The sequence below is a fragment of the Hyperolius riggenbachi genome, chromosome 1, assembly GCF_040937935.1.
Source record: "Hyperolius riggenbachi isolate aHypRig1 chromosome 1, aHypRig1.pri, whole genome shotgun sequence".
Taxonomy (NCBI): Eukaryota; Metazoa; Chordata; class Amphibia; order Anura; family Hyperoliidae; genus Hyperolius; species Hyperolius riggenbachi.
In genome coordinates, this window is record NC_090646.1 from 441,488,859 (window position 1) to 441,510,528 (window position 21,670).

Consider the following 21,670-nt stretch of genomic DNA (forward strand, 5'->3'; position numbering starts at 1 on the left):
ACGGACACATCACATTCTTCTCTCTGTGACTGCATCTGTCTCCTGGCTGTCTTGCTCCAGTGTCTGTGTGCAGCCAGTGACACAGGTGGGGGGTCAGACTGTCGGGGGCATAAGCTGGCTGGCCGCTGGCTCCTGGTTTGACTGGCGTGGGGCGGAGTTAAAGGCTGGGCCACACGAGGGAAACACTTTACCTGTGTGGCTACTGAGAAGAAGGGGCACGGCTTTAAAGAAGGAGCCTGACAGAGAAGAGCAGTATTGATTGTTCTATTGGCTGGGGAGAAGTGGAGGTGGAGGCACTGCTGAGCTCATGGTAGCGTGCCGAGCACCGGGGAGTCGGGAGATAATATAATATAAAAAAAAAAAAACATGGTCACGGTAGCAGCGGCAGGGGAATGCGCCTCACCACCTCATAGCGCCTCACCACCTCATGGCGCCCCAGGCAACCGCCTATACTTGCCTGGTGGGTGAGACGCCCCTGGAGCCGACGTTACTCACTGAGCGCTGCAATAGGAGTGATTCCTATTGTAGTCTATAGAGGCGCCGGCTGCGCCCAAATCTAGCAGCGCTGAAAAGCACTGCTCCATCTAATAGAGCCTTCCTGTTCATCCCACTTCAGAAGACTGAGTGATCCCAAAGACAGGCAGCTCCGTACTGTGCATGTGCGACTATATGCCAGAGTGCACAGGCGCAGTTTGGAGCCTTCGGATGATACTCAGAGATATATTCGACCTATTGGTTAAAAAGCTCTTGCGGGAATGACAAAGCTGGAATCAGGGGACCATGAGAGGATGTTCCAAAGCCTTCCCTCTCCATAGGTTTTTTTTTTATTTGTAATAATTTCACGTCACATTAGGTTTAATCCTAAACTTTCTCGCACACCTTGTAAACATGAATCATATACCCTGGCAGAACAGAATGCAGCAGAGAAACAGACACCTCCCCATTAAACGAGGAAGCACTAATCATCAACAGAGGATATTACACTAATATCTGCAATTCTGTGCAGACACAGGAACCACCCTGAGTCACACGTTTCTACCCACTTCCAATCAACACTACTGACAACCCCGCCCTACGTCTCTGAAAGCCAATCGCAGCCTCCGTGTCATGCCGCAGGGTTACACGCAGTTAGGAACTGCAATACTACTGACTGCTGAGCCTAGAGTCACTAGAGGCGTTCTCCAGTCAGGGGAAGTGTGAAGGCTGCGCTTCCGGTATAGCGCAGGTCTCAGAGCCAGCCGGCTATCTCAAGCAGGTAATATTCAGGAAGACATTCATCATTCACTGTACGAGACCATTATTCCATTGTCAGGGCTGTAGACGAGATGGATGCATTCCCTGCTGCATCACGGCAGTGCAGGGACAGAGCATCATTTCCTTAACATGAGCTCTGTGAAGTGCTTGTCATGCACAGTGGAGTCAGCACATTTTGACATCTCCTCTACCTGTCTTTGTAATACATACAGTCTTCATCTTTTCACATACCTCTTTTTGCTGCTGTCCATTCCAATCAGTAGAGAAATATTCTAGAATCTGGTCTAGTTGAGATGACCTATGGCCACATCCTGCTCACACCAATTTTGTCTCCACCACTAATTTGTAAGAAATAGAGTACCAAGCTGCTTCTTCTGGTATGGTGCTCACTATGGCTGCTGCTTCTGCTCGCTCAGCTTTACTAAACCTATTCGGTTGGAGGCATGGATAGTGTTTTCTGTTGGTTCACCTATTTAATACAAATTAGTGGTTGCAACCAAAGTGTTGCAAGCAGGGTGGTCTATCTATGAGGTTTCCTGCTGGGTCACCTCAACTAGACTAGTAATATAGATACCCAAGACCTACTTCTAATCTAGTAGGTGCCGTGCTGCCTTCCTGTTCACCTTCCTCAATCTGCTGTGTGACCAGGTAAAGTCTCCCAACTTAGCCAAGCTGCGCACTACTACACATTTGCTGACCCAATGGCGTGCCTCTTTGATCACACCCCTGTGACAGGTAGTTTTCTGCGCAGAACACTCCTGACTATGGGAGCATGATCAAGGCGGCGTGCCACCGGGTCAGTCCATGCACAGTAGTGGGCGACTTACTGGGTCGCACAGAGGATTGAGGAAGGGTCTCGGGAGCACAGTGAGGGACCTACAAGACTACAGGGGCTGGAAGAAAACCCCAGGTAAGTAAAACTCATGTTTATGTTATGCGCATGTCTCTTTCTGAACATGTGGGCCAAACAAGGTGAAAATAAACTGATGAGATATACAATTGCATCTATTCTCCTTCTAAAAAGGACAGCTGAAGTGAGAAGAATATGGAGGCTGCCATATTTATTTCCTTTAAAACTATACCAGTTGCCTGGCAGCCTCGCTAATCTATTTCGCTGCAGTAGTGTCTGAATCACACCAGAAACAAGCATGCAGCTAATCTTGTCAGATCTGACAATAATGTCAGAAACACTGATCTGCTGCATGCTTGTTCAGGGTCAATGGCTGAGGGTACATTTCCACTTGTGCGTTGCGATTTTGTTGCGGAAAACGCGTCACCGAATCTGCATGCGGGTGCGGAATTGTTCGCGTTTTCACGCAGTTTGCGCTATGCGATTTGGTTTTTCAGCGGAAACGCCGGGAAAACTGCAAGACTAATACGTTTGCGGTTTTCCTATTAAATTACATTACCGGCGATTCGCGTGCAGAATGCCGTGCAGATTTTTTCTGCACAGCAGACTGCACAAAATCCCGCACAAGTGGAAACGGCCCCATCCACTTGTATTGGTTATGCGAATCTGCAAGCAGAAAACGCATGCAGATTCGCTCTAGTGGAAACGGGCCCTCAAAGTATTAGAGGTAGAGGATCAGCAGGCTAGCCAAGCAACAAGGAAATAAATATAGCAGCTTCCATATCCTTCTTGATACAGTCCTTTAATAAGCTGTTTACAAAGGGGTAGCAGGATACTGTTAAGGCATAATTTTAGAAGGATTAACAGCAAAACAAGAAAATAAATGGTCTATTACATTTTGTTGATATACTTATAAAATAATAATCATTTTCAAGCCGGCTGCTGTGTGTGTCTAGATTTCCTTCTGTCCTGCACATGCCCCCTCCAAACCCACCCTGCTCTGATTGGCCATGTTGCTGCATCTATCCGAAGCATACATTCCCAACTTGCCACGGTGCTGATTAGATGGCATGTGTGTGTGGTGGGATGGCGTGTCGATGCATGTAGGATGTCGTGCCTGACGTCCAAATAGATGGCTTGCACATTCCTGACTCGTGCAGCATGGTGTGCGCAACTAGCTATCTAAAAAAATCATGATGGCATGGCAGTCTGTTATAAGTATTGGTCTTTGAAGCAGCACAAAACAGCAACTGAGATCATAGCCATGGTATTGTTGAAAATTAAATAACCAAGGCAGCCTCCATATTCTTCTCACTTCAGTTGTCCTTTAAGTATTCTTATCTAGTTACACGTTTTATTGGTTAATTTATGTTACCTGATTTCTTACAGATCTGCTTTGCACACCTTCTGAAGCAAAATGGTATGTACAAACTACATTTATATATGTGTGTCAGACTTATTAGAATCAGAATCAATGTTATTTGCCAAGCACGACCGGGTTTTTCCTGGCAATGGATATGGCACATACAGTACACCTGTATGATATAGCAGTGTAAGCACAATATACAGCAATGTACAGCAGTGTAAGCAAGATGCATTGAAGTGGCACTGACTCAATGTTCGATTTGTTGATAACAAGGACCAGCGTGAAACCCTTTAGGGGGAAGGATGTCAAGAGAGTTTAAGAGGCTAACCACCGAGGGGACAAAAGTGTTTCTATGCATGAGGTCCTGATGGAGATGGCTCAAAACCTCCAGCCTGCTGGGAGCTGACACAAGAAGGGGTAGCCTGGGTGGGTGGGATCATTGGCAATCCTCAACGCTCTGGAGCGCATTCAGGTGTTGTAGAGTAGGTTGAGTGGGGGAAGGGTTTAACAATCATCTTCTCCGCTGCTCTGATTGCCCTCTGTAGTTTTTGTATTTTCTTGATGAAGGCACCGGCATACCAGACCAGGATGGAAGAGCCAGAGGACTGATTCAATAGTGGCGTAGTAGAATCCTGTCATATTCTCCTGGGCCATACTGAACTTCTTCAGTTGGCGAAGGAAGAATAGCCTCTGCTGTGCTTTCCTCTATGTAGAGGCGGTGTTGGCCTTCTAGCTCACTTCGTTGGAGATGGTTGTGCCCACGAGGCGTACCCAGGGTACTCTTTCCACTTCAGTGTCGTCAGTGTAGATTGAGGGTGGGGTGGAGGCATGCTTTCTGAACTTGATGATCAGCTCAACCGTCTTGACTGTGTTGAGAACCAGCCTGTTCTCTTTACACCAGTAGCACATTCTGTCAACCTGCTGGCGGTAGGCCTACTCGTCCTATTTGGTAACCAGGCCAACGATGGTGGTGTCATCAGCAAATTTAATGACCTTGACCAAGATTTCAGTGGCTCTGCCATTGTAGAGAGCTTAAGGTGGGACAGGACAACTCTTTCAAAGGTCTCCATGATGACGGATTTTAAGGCCTCAGGCGTAAAGTTGTTGAGGTTGGAGAGTCCCTGCTTTTTAGGGACATTAATAATGGTAGACCTCTTGAAGCATGCGGATGGGATCGAGCTGCTGTGAACAAGTTTTCAGGCAGACTGGTGACACGCCATCAGGGCCTTCAGCTTTCCTACCGTTCACTGTTGACAGATGCAAAGGATTATTGCAAAAAGGATAAGAATTAGTTTAACACATTCCCTGTCGCATCTTAGTCTGGACTATTGCCCTGATTCAGATGCACTGCATAAAAGGAGGTCCAGACTGGGGTGTAATTTCAAATGGTACTGGGGCCCTCACCTACAGTGGTTTGCAAAAGTATTCAACCCCCTTGAAGTTTTCCACATTTTGTCATATTACTGCCACAAACATGAATCAATTTTATTGGAATTCCGCGTGAAAGACCAATACAAAGTGGTGTACACGTGAAAAGTGGAACGAAAATCATACATGATTTCAAACATTTTTTTTTTAAATAATAACTGCAAAGTAGGGTGTGCGTAATTATTCAGCCCCCTGAGTCAATACTTTGTAGAACTATCTTTTGCTGCAATTACAGCTGCCAGTCTTTTAGGGTATGTCTCTACCAGCTTTGCATATCTAGAGACTGAAATCCTTGCCTATTCTTCTTTGCAAGACCGCTCCAGCTAAGACAGCAGTTTTCAGATCTTGCCACAGATTCTCGATTGGATTTAGATCTGGACTTTGATTGGGCCATTCTAACACATGGATATGTATTGTTTTAAACCATTCCATTGTTGCCCTGGCTTTATGTTTAGGGTCGTTGTCCTGCTGGAAGGTGAACCTCCGCCCCGTCTCAAGTCTTTTGCAGACTCCAAGAGGTTTTCTTCCAAGATTGCCCTGTATTTGGCTCCATCCATCTTCCCATCAACCAGCTTCCCTGTCCCTGCTGAAGAGAAGCACCCCCAGAGCATGATGCTGCCACCACCATATTTGACAGTGAGGATAGTGTGTTCAGAGTGATGTGCAGTGTTAGTTTTCCGGAACGCATAGCGTTTTGCATTTTGGCCAAAAAGTTCCATTTTGGTCTCTTCTGACCAGAGCACCTTCTTCCACATGTTTGCTGTGTTCCCCACATGGCTTGTGGCAAACTGCAAACAGGACTTCTTATGCTTTTCTGTTAACAATGGCTTTCTTCTTGCCACTCTTCCATAAAGGGCAACTTTGTGCAGTGCACAACTAATAGTTTTCCTATGGACAGATTCCCCCACCTGAGCTGTAGATCTCTGCAGCTCGTCCAGAGTCACCATGGGCCTCTTGACTGCATTTCTGATCAGCGCTCTCCTTGTTCGGCCTGTGAGTTTAGGTGGACGGCCTTGTCTTGGTAGGTTTACAGTTGTGCCATACTCCTTCCATTTCTGAATGATTGCTTGAACAGTGCTCCGTAGGATGTTCAAGGCTTTGGAAATCTTTTTGTAGCCTAAGCCTGCTTTAAATTTCTCAATAACTTGATCCCTGACCTGTCTGGTGTGTTCTTTGGACTTCATGGTGTTGTTGCACCCAATATGCTCTTAGACGACCTCTGAGGCCATCATAGAGCAGCTATATTTGTACTGACATTAGATTGCACACCGGTGCACTCTATTTAGTCATTAGCACTCATCAGGCAATGTCTCTGGGCAACTGACTGCACTCAGACCAAAGGGGGCTGAATAATTACGCACATCCCATTTTGCAGTTATTTATTTGTAAAAATTGTTTGGAATCATGTATGATTTTCGTTCTACTTCTCACGTGTACACCACTTTCTATTGGTCTTTCATGTGGAATTCCAATGAAATTGATTCAATACTTTTGCAAACCTCTGTATACGGAAAGATTATTGAAAGTGATGAACATGAAACATAGACCATGTGATCACTTTCTTGCAATTCTGGTAAATAAAGTCCTCAAATGGCTATGGCACCCTCTGCTATCAGTGGACTTGCGTGTACTTTTGGTGTTGGAATACCACTTTTAGGATATATGCTGCTGTCCAAAATGAAAATCATTACAGACAATGGCCAATAAATTGAGCTCTCACGCAGAAAACATAATTGGAGAATTTGTTACTGGTAGGTAGGATGTGACATTCTCTGTCCATTCCTCGAGGCAGGGTGCCTCGGAGGCCCTCGAGGCACCCTGCCTGGAGGAATGGACAGAGAACGTCACATCCTACATCAGGTTCTGTGAGGAGCTGTGCATCCCCACGAAGAGTTTCAGGGTTTACCCCAACAATAAGCCTTGGTTTAACGGCAAGCTACGCCGGCTCCGGAAAATCAAGGCGGCAGCGCACAAGTCAGGCACACCAGAGGAGTTCAAGGCAGCCTTAAACGTGAACTCAACGCTGCAAAAAAGGTCTACTCCAACAAGCTGGGCCTCAGCCTTCGATCCAACAACGCTCGGGAAGTCTGGCAAGGTCTCAGAGCAGCAACCAACTTCAAACCAACTGGTCCTCAGTCATCTGAAAGACTCCACCGTTGCCCACCTTGACCCACTTCAATTCGCTTATAGAGCAAACCGGTCCATTGAGGATGCCATCAACATCAGTCTGGCATTCATCATGGAACATCTTGACAAACCCAACTCCTACGCTAGGATCCTCTTCCTAGACTTCAGCTCTGCCTTTAACACAATCTGCCCGGACATTCTGCATTACAACTTAGGGCAACTTGGGCTCGATCATACTCCCTGCGCTTGGATCAAGGACTTCCTCATGAATCGGACGCAACAAGTCAAACTTGGCAGCTGCCTTTCCCGAGTGAGGACCACAAACACTGGCGCCCCGCAGGGGTGTGTACTGTCTCCGATACTGTTCTCCCTATATACTAACCGATGTACCTCAGCTGCTGACTGTGTTAAGGTCATTAAATTTGCAGATGACACCACCATACTTGGCCTCATCAGGGGAGGGGATGAACGCACCTAGCGTAGCGAGATCGAGCGAATCTGCAACTGGTGTAAGGACAACATGCTCGTCCTAAATGCTGCAAAGACTGTCGAGGTGGTCGTGGACTTCAGAAAGCGCCCCCCCCCCCCCACTTGACCCAGTCTTCATCGATGGCTCCGAGGTCAGCAGAGTATCAAGTGTTCGATTCTTGGGCACTACCATCACCAATGACTTGAGATGGAGTGAAAACACCACTAAATGCCAGAAGAAGGCACAGCAACGGCTGTTCTTCCTAAGACAACTAGGGAAGTTTGGCATGCCGCAGGAGCTGTTGTCAAGCTTCTACACCGCCACCATCGAGTCTATCCTGTGCTCCTCTATCATCGTCTGGTATGGAGGAGCCACCACAAGTGACAAGTACAGACTACAGAGAGTAATCAATGCCGCTGAAAGAATCATCGGTACACCCCTGCCACCACTGGACCTCCTGCACGCATCCAGACTGAGGACAAGAGCTAACAGGATCACGCAAGACCACCACCATCCTGGCAGTCGCTTCTTTAACCGCATGCGCTCAGACCACCGTTACAGAGCTATTTCCACCAAAACCTCCAGACACAGGAACTCCTCCTTCCCCCAAGCAGTGCACATCCTGAACTCGAGCCCTGCACACAGCAGGCTGTCACCATGGACTAGATAGCCTGTTTGCTCCTACTGGGCGGCTGTTCTTCATTCCATGTATATCCGCTCCTTGGACTAATTAAATATCTAGCTGGACTAATTAACCATCTAGTTCTTCAGTGCACGGGCACCTGCACCACTATGTTCCAATGCCTATGTACGCACGTGTATTACATTACTTTTGTTTCAATGCCCATGCCCATGTCAATGTTTGTATGTGTATTGCACTACTATGGTTTATGCTATCTTGCACTATGCCGGTGTGTACCACAAACAATTCCGAGTTTGACAACCGCCGGACTTGGCGAAATAAATTTGATTCTGATTCTGGTAAGATTACAGTATAAAAATATTAAACTCTGAAGAATCGTACTGTACATTACCTAATGGATAATCCAAGTTTAGCAAAGGTATGGTAAGAACCATATAGTAAGAACCTACGAAAACCTTTTCCAGTACATGCCATAGAGCTTGGGCACATTGTTGAGTTGCTCGGCGATGCAAGTGACCATGCATTTTGCAGAAACGCAGGGCACCTGTGTGGCTCGCTGTTGCAGTGCTGACCCCATTCAGTGATAATGAATGGAGCAGCTGTGCTGCACTCAGAATGCATGCTGTAGTCATATCCCTGCATATCGCATGCTGATACATGTTGCTGAAATCCGCTCAGCAATGGGACACTTACAATTGCAAAATGTTCTAAAAAAAATACACTAGCTAGTGATAGTGTTTTGGAGAGCGATTTTGTCACTTGAAAGTGGAGCGATTTCAGGGAAAGCAATTTTGGACCTTGCTTTCCCTTATGAAATCGCTCTGAAAATGCTGCATGCAGGCCAATTGTGATTCACTCCTATGTGAGCTTGCCCATTCACTTTCAGCAGCGAAGCGCTTTTGGAATTTCCAGCGATTTCTAGAAAGCACAAATCGCTGTCTAGTGTATCTCAGGCCTTTATGAATTAATGGCCCCTAACAACCATGCAGCCAAAAAAAGTGGAACATTATGACATACATGCGGGTTCCAAATACAGAAATTGAAGCTCACCTGTTTCTTTTATTCATTCAGATAATTAAGTTTGGAAATGTATCATGTTTATATCTCTGTATGTTGTGTAAATTACAAGTGAACCTTTGTTACCAGCATGGGCGGATTAAAGTAAAGACTACTTTGGAGCAACAAGAGGCAAAGCGAAAAGAGAGAGAGAAGAAGCTACAGCTGTATGTGAGTGCTACTCAAGATGCCCTAAATAAGGTATGAACAACTCAGACACTCTCTATGCTTGTTATGGTTTGAGAAAATAAGTGTTCAGAGAGGATGCCACCTATTCGTCATCAGAATAGTATCTGGATGGGGTAAGGGCCCGTTTCCACTAGTGCGGTGCGAATCACCGGGATTCCACCGCTGACGAAATCGCATGCGGATGCGATTCCGCGTGCGTTTTTTTGCCGCGATTTCGAATGCGATTTCGCATAGGCAGGGTATATGCGAATTTAACCATGTCACTGCCTGGTTCAATTTGCATTAGTTTTCGTGCGAATTTGCACGCGAAATCGTGGCAAAAAACGCATGTGCGTTTTCCCTATTAAATACATAGCCTGCGAATCGCCTGCATTCCTCACGCAGGCGAATTCTGCAGGCCCTACCGTGCAGAAAAATCCTGCACAGAAAAACGCACCAAAAAACTGACAAGTGGAAACAGTCTCATCCACTTGTATTGGTTATGCGAATCCGCATGCAGACAACGCATGCGGATTCGCTCTAGTGGAAACGGGCCCTAAGGATTGGCAGTTCTGAAATGGCACTAGGCATGCTGTTTGTTTTTGTTTGTTTTTTATTTGTTTGTTTTTTAGCTATCTTTGCGTTTGGTTAGGGATGTTGGTGAATGTTGGGAACAATATTCTCTGAGGCTAGTTACACACTAGACAGAAACGCTAGCGTTGCGGAAAATGCTAGCATTTTTGGAGCTAATGAAAGTCTATAGGCCACATGTAAAAATGAATATACAGTATGTGCGTTTTACGATGTCTGTTTTTTAAACCATACAACTTGCTGCATCATTTTCAAAAACGCATATAAAATACACATGGAGATGCAGAGAAATGCATTTTTACATGTGTTTTTTAAGATTTTTTTTTTATTACAAATATGATGTTATAAAAACCACAAACACATACAAAAATGCAGGTAAAAACACACAGTGCAGAAAACACATGGTTTTCTGCACTGCCTAGAATGCTCCCAGCCTGAATTAGAATATCAGTGCATTGTGCTTCATGGTGAAACCTCAAGCAGATTTTTTGTTTTGTACTGCTTCAGTAGCACACACCCATTGGTTGGATCTAAATTGAATGCAGATGCAATAAAAACTAACTTCAATTACCAGAAGTAATAACCTTTGCATGGCAGGATTCTTTAAATGATACCCGAACTGACATGTGACATGATGAGATAGACATGTGTATGCACATGCCTAGCACACAAATAACTATGCTGTGTTCCTTTTTTTCCTTTCTCTGCCTGAAAGAGTTAAATATCAGGTATGTAAGTGGCTGACTCAGTTCTGACTCAGACAGGAAGTGACTACAGTGTGACCCTTACTGATAAGAAATTCCAACTATAAAACACTTTCCTAGCAGAAAATGGCTTCTGAGAGCAAGAAAGAGGTAAAAAGGGAATTTCTTATCAATGACGGTCACACTGCAGTTACTTCCTGTCAGGACTGAGTCAGCCACTTACATACATGATATTTAACTCTTTCAGGCAGAGAAAGGAAAAAAAGGAACACAGCATAGTTATTTGTGTGCTAGGCATGTGCATACACATGTCTATCTCATCATGTCACGTCAGTTCGGGTATCCTTTAAATAAAGGCTTGCATAACAGTAAGCTGGTGACTGCATACAGCCATGCCTCTGCTGAGTCCGATTGAGTACACTATCTTGTGTTTGGCTGCACTTCTTGATCCTGGAGCCCATTCATGCTCAGCCTATCCCATGCCTTTTTCCTGCCCATGACATGGAGGTTGTGATTTCCTCACAGATTTTCCACGTGTGATAGACACCCTACCATCATAGATGCACATAAATAATCATTTTCCACCGTGAAAGTGGACATTTAAAAAACAAAACACAATCTCTCTGTAGAAAAACACACTCTCGCTACAGTATAGTTTTCTGAAGACTGTAAACAGGGAGAGGAAATACGTCGCTGGTTATGTTTTACATAAAAAAGCACGCAAAACACACATACACACCAATCGCGTTTTAGAAAACCATACCATTGTATGCAATTTGAATGAGACTTATGTTAACATGTTAGGAAAGGGTAGCTGGGATGAAGTTAAATGGGAACCAGTAGCAGACACTTCTGGTGTTGGTCCATCTCATCTCAACTTAATACCTATTTTTACAGAAATCTGCAGTGAAAGGAATTTAGAGGCAGACATTGTTAGTCCAATTGTGCTATTTGTTTGGCTTCTCAGCTTGTCTCTTACCCGTATACTGGCATTCTTTTTTCTTTCTCTTGTCTATTCCATTCCTGAGCCCACTTTAATCCAGGCTGTTTGTTTTTTTTCTAGCGTGAAGTTGGGCAATTGGATAAAGAAGCCCTGGAACTGACAACTCAGATATTGTCATTAAATCCAGATTTTGCATCCTTATGGAACCTGAGACGAGAAGTATTTCTGGCGCTCGGCAATGAAAGGTAAAATGCGCAGTGCCTGTGTCCGTTTCTCTTATTCTCTGCTGAATGTGAACTTGTCTTAAAGGACAACTGTAGTGAGAAGAATATGGAGTTGCCTGGCAGCCCTGCTGGTCAATTTGTCTGCAGTGGAGTCTGAATCACACCAGATATAAGCATGCAGCTAATCCTGTCAGATCTGACATTTTTAGAAACGCCTGATTTGCTGCATGCTTGTTCATAGTCTATGGCTAAAAGTATTAGAGGCAGAGGATGTGCAGGACTGCCAGGCAACTGGTATTGTTTAAAAGGAAATGCATGTGGCAGCCTCCACATCCCTCTTACTTCAGGTGGCCTTTAAGAAAAGGCTAAGCATCTCTGTTGTCCATAGGTACCTATCAGATTTCATCTGTCCTTGTGTTAGGGCCCTGTCACACCAAACAGCATTTTCGGTTTTTAAAAAAACACTTCCATTGACTTACATTAAAATTACGGTAAAATCACGGCAAGATTGCAGCGATCGCGATTTTTGGTGTGACAGGGCCCTTAGAGCAAGTAATAGCATTAAATAGCTGTAAAAACATTCAGTGTCGGCCCTGCAAAGTCACCCAAGGTACTGGGTACCTATACAGTGGAGGAAATAATTATTTGACCCCTCACTGATTTTTTAAGTTTGTCCAATGACAAGGAAATGAAAAGTCTCAGAACAGTATAATTTCAATGGTAAGTTTATTTTAACAGTGGCAGATAGCACATCAAAAGGAAAAAAAAAAAAAAAAACCTTAAATAAAAGATAGCAACTGATTTGCATTTCATTGAGTGAAATACGTTTTTGAACCCCTACCAACCATTAAGAGTTCTGGCTCCCACAGAGTGGTTAGACACTTCTACTCAATTAGTCACCCTCATTAAGGACACCTGTCTTAACTAGTCACCTGTATAAAATACACCTGTCCACAGAATCAATCAATCAAGCAGACTCCAAACTCTCCAACATGGGAAAGACCAAAGAGCTGTCCAAGGATGTCAGAGACAAAATTGTAGACCTGCACAAGGCTGGAATGGGCTACAAAACCATTAGCAAGAAGCTGGGAGAGAAGGTGACAACTGTTGGTGCGATTGTTCGAAAATGGAAGGAGCACAAAATGACCATCAATCGACCTCGCTCTGGGGCTCCACGCAAGATCTCACCTCGTGGGGTGTCAATGGTTCTGAGAAAGGTGAAAAAGCATCCTAGAACTACACGGGAGGAGTTAGTGAATGACCTCAAATTAGCAGGGACCACAGTCACCAAGAAAACCATTGGAAACACATTACACCGCAATGGATTACAATCCTGCAGGGCTCGCAAGGTCCCCCTGCTCAAGAAGGCACATGTGCAGGCCCGTCTGAAGTTTGCCAATGAACACCTGAATGATTCTGTGAGTGACTGGGAGAAGGTGCTGTGGTCTGATGAGACCAAAATAGAGCTCTTTGGCATTAACTCAACTCGCTGTGTTTGGAGGAAGAAAAATGCTGCCTATGACCCCCAAAACACCGTCCCCACCGTCAAGCATGGGGGTGGAAACTGTTAGGCTTGGTGGTGTATTCTCCACAGTTAGCATGCAACACATAAGCTGACATGAAGGAGGTACACACACCAGCACAAGGAATCAGGATATCCCCAGTTTAGTGGAGGAGAGGACTGACTCCAATAGGAGATTGTGGCGCACAGAGCCGATGCAGATCCGAACAGCCACAAACAATACTTTTGTGATAACGTCTCAGCGCAAAGAAGCGCTGAGCGCATAAACCAGAACTGAGGAGATCAGGACTGGTAGACAGAATGAACGCTTGCTTAACCAGCCACTACTTAGTGACAGCAAGCGTCCACAACAAGACAGACTGGAATGAGGCAGCCAATGCGTTTGCAGCGATGGCGTGCCTCACAAAGACAGGACAGGATAGTCAGGAAATAGCATTTTCGCTATGCAAATTTTCCTTGCAAATTCGGGTACGTTTTTGCTTAAAATCGATGTAAAAGAACATAGGCAGTGACATGGTTAAATTCGCATACCTACAAACAGATGCGAATTTGAACGCGTTTTCGCGTTAAAATTTGCATACAAATGCGTAGGTATTTGCATGCAAATTCGTTTTCGCTATTTCCGCAACGGAATCGCACTGCACTAGTGGAAACGGGCCCTGAGGCTTTAGGCAACCCATTTAGACAACACAGGATCTGCAGATAGATAGATAGATAGTGTGGTAGATCAGGTAAATGATCAGTGTCTTCCTCATATCAATTGTTAACCTATTCAATACAATGCAAAGCTATCAGAACCTCCACTGCGGCCTGCTGCCCTGCCTCTGTCCATCCCGCATTCCCCCAACTCTCACAGATCTTGCATTGAGATAAGGAATGCAGTCGCAGTTGAGTCAGCACCATCAGCCTGAATCATAGCGAACAGATTAGCTCCCTTAATCCCTCAACTCATCCACCCTGACCAAGTAGGTTTCACACAGGGTAGGTCAACATGCGATGGCACTAGAAAGGTCCTTGATTTGATACATAAAGTTGGGCTCTGTCGGACGCCTACCCTCCTAGTCTCCTTGGACGCGGAGAAGGCGTTCGACAGAGTCAATTGGTTGTATTTGTCCAGAGTGCTCACCAAGTTTGGTATCCCAGGTTTCTTACATAGAGCAATTATGGCTCTTTATACTAACCCCTCTGCTAAGGTGTTATCCTCAGGTTCGTTGTCCTATGCTTTTAACATCAAGAATGGTACTCGTCAAGGTTGCCCGCTCTCCCCCCTCATTTTCAATTTGTCACTAGAACCTCTAGCCCAAAATATTAGAGATAATCCGCATATTTATGGTATTACAGTTGAAAAATCCACTTACAAATTAGGCTTAAATGCCGATGACATTATTTTATTATTACAAAAACCCTTAGTATCCTTGCCAAATGCTCAAATTGAACTAGATAATTTCTCCCGTATTTCTTATTATAAGCTTAACCAAAACAAAACTGTTATTCTCCCGTGCAATGTTTCCCAAAATATTAAAAACTCCATAAAGGAAAACTGCAGCTTCACATGGAGCGAAAACTCTATAAAATACTTAGGAATACACCTTACCCCTACACTATCCACTTTGTACAAAGAAAATTATCATCCATGGTTGAAAAAACTCAAAGAAAAACTAGATGCTCTAGCCAAAATAGAATATTCCTGGATGGGTAGAGCAGCATCCTTTAAAATGATGGTTCTCCCCCAGCTTTTATACCTGTTCAGGAACTTGCCCATAAGAATTCCACAATCCTTTTTCAATAATCTTCAAAAATCCCTTAATAGTTTTATCTTAGCACACAAAAAATCCAGGTTCTCCAACAAAGTCCTTACTACACATACCTCGAATCTGGGACTCGGAGTCCCCAACCTAGAGTTATATTATAAAGCTACTGTCTTAGATCAGTCTAGGTCAGTCTAGTTAGAAGACTACTCAAAACAATGGGTCTCAATAGAGGAAGATCAGCTTCCACACAAATCCTTCAGATTTTTTCTCAAAGCTAGATTGACTTGGAAGACTAGACAGTGCATACGAAATCCAATAACAGCTAACACTATAAGGTTGTGGAGGGAAGTATCCAACTTGAGTAAAGAAGATGTTTTAGCTATAGAATCAGACTCCCCGTTGAGCTCCCTATATACTGTTATTAAAAACATAGACCTGGAAAACTGGATTCAGTGTGGCATAGAATCTGTAGAGGACCTGTTGGAGGACACTGGGATAAAATCGCTGGAACAACTCATATCAACATATGGTATATCACAGTTAGATAAACCATTATATTCCAAAATTAGTAAATTTTTTTCACTATCATCCATACACCCCAATTTCTTTAATTCCTCAAATTACTAAAATAATTAGGCCTGAAGGCAGGAAAATTAAAGGCACATCAATCTTCTATAAATCATTATTAGCAATGAAAGAATCTGCTCCTAAGTGGCCATTAGACAGCTGGCAGAAATATTTGGAGACTGAACTTAGCTCTGAAAAATGGGAACTAACATTGAGATCAGTGAGGAAATCCTCCCACTGTATAAAACACCATGAAAGCTTACTGAAAACCATTTGGCAATGGTACTATACACCAGAAAGAAACTCTAAATTCGATACCAAAATGTCTCCTTTATGTTGGAGAAACTGCAACTTGACGGGCACTATAGGTCATATCTTATGGGACTGCCCAAAATTAAAGGACCTGAGGAATGATATTGAAGGCTTTCTAGGGAAACTCCCTATGTCAATACGTCCTATTCCATCTGGTATGGCTTTGCTTCACCTGGGTACCAGGGATCTGCCGCCCCAAGAAAGACTCATATATAACCAAATTTTTATAGTTACTAGGAATCAACTAGCTTTAAATTGGAAAACTACAATAATTCCTTCATTGGGTGAAATTCTCAGAATAGTAGAATCCAATATGCTTGCAGAAAAGGCATGGGCAATTAGATCTGGATGCCTGAAGGCTTTCTTGGATAAAGCAGATCTCTGGCCTCTCTCACATTGTGGAAAGTTATCTGGTGAATGCTTTGACCTAGCAGGCTCGGCTCCAGTCGGTGGTGTAACTGACAGTTCTGTAACAGAGGTAATCAAATCATCTATGGGACACTATTGGGACAACCTGTAGTATAGTGTAGTTTAGTTTAGTTAATTTAGTTAATACCAAATATAACTCAGAAATCAATCCAACTTCTGGATTGAGATTGAAGTTATAGACTAGCATGTATTGAATTTGTTCTTACAGGTATAGATAGACTGATTGGTGGTAGGATGTTTCCCGGTAATGTCCATGAATAGCAGGGACTCCACTCCCTGGGATCTCTGTAGGGTGGTTTCAATCCCCCATTTCCCAGGTTGAGAGGACTCCCCAAACTCTACAGTTATATGGACATTCTAGGGACAACTTTAACAACCATAATTTGTTCTATTCCAATTAGTTTTTACTTAATAAGACTTATCGCTATACCTGAATTAATTTAGATTAGTTTAAGCTATCTTGTTCAAAATTAGAAAGGAACTACGAAGCTGTAAGATTAAGATTAGAGACTTCACTGACCTTCTCAGAATACCTGCATATAATAGTTATCTACCATCTTCAGGTATTGTCAAACATTAGTCTTTGACTCTCACTATTAACCCAACTATTTCTAGTTGAGTAGACTAGTAGAGCAACGTTATCACAACATAACTATAATAGGCTACTTACATGTTCACTGCTTTTGAATATGATTACCATCACTATGGTATTGCATTGTAACAGTATTTGTATTTGTATTAATGTATTTGTATTAATGTTATTTTATTAGAGACATTCTTGACCCCAAAGATTTCTCTTTGAATGCTTTGTTGATTTAAACACTACTCTGTTTGGACTATATGGACTACATCGACTATATTGAATGACTTAGTGTTTATCCTTATCCTTGTATGCGATGTACACATAATATGTCTACTCTCTGTTATATTTCAAAACTTCAATAAAAAACACAGAAATTGAGTCAGCACCATCAAGTAATTTATAAGCTCTATATTGAAATAAAAGCAGCATGATATCCTGCTATAACAGCGACAGCTCCGCTGTTTTGGGCTGCAGACCTTTCTCAAGCTGTTAAGTCACACATCACACTGTCATTTAAAATCAATCCATATATATATATATAGGCAACTTCACAGTCAGTAACCAATCAGATTCAAACTTCCATAGCCAATCAGAGGCCAGCGGTCATCCAGTGGACCTGATGGAAGACACAGGTCTATAAAATGCACATTTTCTATCCCATAATAGTGCAGGCATGTTCATACATATGCAAGACCCCCCTGGTTGTTCAAACGGACCACAAAGGGAACATCTACTTAAACAGGCAAATGATTTGCGCAAATATGTTACCTAGAGCAACAGTCTAGAGCAGCCATTCTCAACCGGGGTTCCTCAGAACCCTGGGGTTCCGCGAGAACCCTTCAGGGGTTCCGTGTCATTTTGCCACTTCCGCGGGACAACATAGTCCCGCTGCTGTCTTTTTGCAGCAGCAGCAGAAGGATTCCTTCATGCTGGTGCAAGTGATGCGGCGGATGGATCAGTAAAGAAGCCACATCACCCAAAGCCAGCTCTATAGTTCCGGCACGCGCGTGAGTTCAAGAAGAATCCCAGCTTCAAGGAGGAGGAAAGGACATCAGATGGTAAGTATGGGGGGAGGTTTTTCCCTGCACTGATGGCAAAGCAGCCACATTAAAGGGGACAAAGCAGCACACAAATGGGGGACAAAGCAGCCACAGAGAGGGGGAACAAAACAGCCACAGAAACGGGGGGAGAAAGCAACTACAGAAACAGACAAAGCAGCAACAGAAACGGGGGACAAAGCATCCACAGCAATGGAGGACAAAGCATCCACAGCAATGGGGGACAAAGCATCCACAGCAATGGGGGACAAAGCAGCCACAGCAATGGGGGACAAAGCAGCACACTAACAGACAAAGCAGCAACATAAACGGGGGACAAAGCAGCCACAACAATGGGGGGGGGGAACAAAGCAGCACGCTAACAGACAAAGCAGCAACAGAAACTGGGGACAAAACAGCCACAGCAATGAAGGACAAATCAACACACACACAAAGCAGCCACAGAAAGGGGGGACAAAGCAGTCCCACAAACAAGGGAGACATGGTAACCAAACAGGGGGGACCAAGCAGCTACAGAAATGGGGGCCACACTTGTTAATAAGGGCACATGGGAGCTAACAAGTGGGATAAAGGGGGCCAACCCTGTTAAGGGGGACATAGCATGCCACACTAATAAAGAGGGCACAGGTGCCATACTATAGAGAGGACAAGGGTCCAATTTTAATATAGGGAAATGTGTGTGTGTGTGTGTGTGTGTGCATAATATATATAAATATAAAATATCTATATATATATATATATATATATATATATATATATATATATATATATATATATATATATATATATATATATATATATATATATATATATATATATATATATATATATATATATATATATATATATATATATATATATATATATACACGCGTCAGGGGTTCCCCGAGATTTGAAAATTTTCCGAAGGGTTCCACGGGTCAAAAAAGGTTGAGAAAGGCTGGTCTAGAGTGTACACCTGCGACCGGAGCAGCCGAGAGTCCCCACTGGCAGCCGCACTTCTGCCATCTGATGTCACTCCCACGTGACAAAGTCACATGGCCACAATCAGCCAATGGGGAAGGACCTATCTCGTAGTCCTAAATCCCCATGGCAATGTATATCAGCGTGATGTCGGCTGTCATGCCGAACCAATCACGCTGTATGTAAACAAAGCTCAATGCTAAATCTAGTTAATCAACATTGCGCGGATGCACAAAGGGACTTGCCACCTCTCCCCCGCAGTTCCACCAGACGCACCTCAATATAGGTATAATTATAGGACGACCACTGGGCTCCTCCAGCTCAGGAAATCTGAAAGTAGTAAATACAATATTAACATTAACCCACTTATAAACTAGATTGGACATGAACTTCATCTCAAGCAAAGCATCAGATCATATTCCATATATACCATATCAAAATTCATCACCAATCATATACAAGACATAAGATCGTACTCCTTGTTAAGTCCTCCCCTCCCCATTGTCCCCAATTTATGTATCCATGCAGCTTCTTTCGTCAGCAACAATTTATGTCTGTCCCCTCTCCTTAACCTATTTTGGTTCCTGGACGTAGAAAGTACGTCCAGGAACCATGCGCACTCCCGCGGCCGATCGCGCGCGTGCACGCGCGCTCTCGGCCCGCGGTTCGTTAGCCAGGCAATCAGTGGATTGGGCTGCGCCTTTTCTGGCTGTTACCTCCCCCATGCGTCGCTCTAAGCGTATGTTACGCTTAGAGTGACGTCACGTAAACAAACTCATGGCCGCCATCTTGTGGCCAAAAAGTAAAACTACAACTAAAAGTAAAAAAAAAAAAAAAAATCAACACGCATTTACATTATAAACCTATAGTTTACATCCCACCCTCCCAAAACTACCCAAATAAAATGTTTAATATAAAAAAAACAAACAAACATTACAATAATAAAAAAAAAACATGTAAATATTTACCTAAGGGTCTAAACTTTTTAAATATCAATGTAAAGATTATATATTTCTATATTTTTTTTTTATTTTAAACTTGTAAATAGTGATAGATGCAAAACTGAAAAAATGCACCTTTATTTCCAAATAAAATATTGTCGCCATACATTGTGATAGGGACATAATTTTTAACGGTGTAATAACCAGGACATATGGGCAAATACAATACGTGAGTTTTAATTATGGAGGCATGTATTATTTTAAAACTATAATGGCTGAAAACTGAGAAATAATGATTTTTTCTGTTTTTTTCTTATTCTTCCTGTTAAAATGCATTTACAGTAAAGTGGCTCTTAGCAAAATGTACCCCCCAAAGAAAGCCTAATTGGTGGCGGAAAAAACAAGATATAGATCAGTTCATTGTGATAAGTAGTGATAAAGTGATAAAGTTATAGGCTAATGAATGGGAGGTGAACATTTCTCAAGTGAAAACGACGGAAGGTGAATGGGTTAAAGTTAGAGGAGCATGGTCAATAACCTGCACTCTCAATTAAATGACCGTATGACCAAACTCCTTAAAGTGTGATTATTACCACCCCTGATTGCAGTTTTATGGCAGACTACAGCCCAATCAACAATTATATTTAAGATCCCATCTTAACATAAAGATGCCTAGCTTGACCTGGTGATATATTACTTACCAGTATTTTAAATTACTGTTAGCCATCCTAAGTAAGCTACCCTAGTTTGACCTAGACGTAATCAGAAATTGCAGTATAAATGACAAGTGTTTTATCACAAAGCAGTTTTGTTTAGTTACTTTAGATTGATGTTTCACATTTACTATTCCGTTTATTGCAGCAAAAGTAACCTTTCTGACACAGAACATGTTCTGCAAAGACGGCAGATTTAAAATCTTTTACTCAAAATAGATATCTGCCAAACGGTCTACTTGCTGGAAATGATGCATATGTGTTACTGTTTGTTTGTTTTTTCTATTATCTACTCAAGGTCAGAAGAGAAGATACGTTCTCTTTATGTGGGGGAGCTCTCCTTCCTAGAGAGCTGCCTGCGTGTCAACCCCAAGTCCTATGGAACGTGGTATCATCGTTGTTGGGTAATGAATCACATGCCTGAACCAGACTGGGCAAGGGAACTGCAGCTGTGCAATCGGTTTCTGGAGATTGATGAAAGGAACTGTGAGTATATGACTTTAGTTGTAGAATTTCATAGTACACCTGCCATGAGTGGACTGTGAGAGCAACCATCATGACTTCATTCTAAATATGTTGTCTGTAATACTTGGCTGTATCACCTAGCTGTAATTCATTCAGTCACTCACCTTGATCAGTTATGCCGAATGTTGTCAACGCTGCTGATTTGTTCCAGGGTGGAGATTGAAGCTGTTCATACAGAGATAAAGAACATAATTATTAAATTGGTTTAACATTTTATGCAACGTGAAGATTCTGTTTGTTAAGGGGCCCATACACTGGTCGATTTCAGCCATCGATCGATCAGAAATCGATTCTATCAAATTCCCAGATCGATTTGATCTATCTGACAAGATGGAAAATCTAGGTCGATCGGCTGCTGGCAGCAGATCAATGGCTCATAGATTTGCATTGGATCTAATGGTCCAATAATGCGTTTAGATCGATTTCCAATAGATTTCATTCTGAAATCTATTCGAAATCTGTTCCTAGTGTGTGGCACACTTC

At 43.1% G+C, this 21,670-nt stretch overlaps 1 protein-coding gene across 1 annotated transcript in view; it reads left to right on the plus strand.

The window, feature by feature from the left end:
- Nucleotides 1-1,147: 1,147 nt before the first annotated feature.
- Nucleotides 1,148-21,670, plus strand: part of RABGGTA (Rab geranylgeranyltransferase subunit alpha) — a 62,405-nt gene continuing 41,882 nt past the window's right edge. Inside the window, exons 1-5 of the mRNA XM_068271454.1 lie at nucleotides 1,148-1,255; nucleotides 3,494-3,524; nucleotides 9,284-9,394; nucleotides 11,720-11,844; nucleotides 20,961-21,148. Coding sequence (XP_068127555.1) covers nucleotides 3,522-3,524; nucleotides 9,284-9,394; nucleotides 11,720-11,844; nucleotides 20,961-21,148 — 427 coding nt within the window. The 5' untranslated portion in view covers nucleotides 1,148-1,255; nucleotides 3,494-3,521. The remainder of the gene's footprint in view (nucleotides 1,256-3,493; nucleotides 3,525-9,283; nucleotides 9,395-11,719; nucleotides 11,845-20,960; nucleotides 21,149-21,670) is intronic.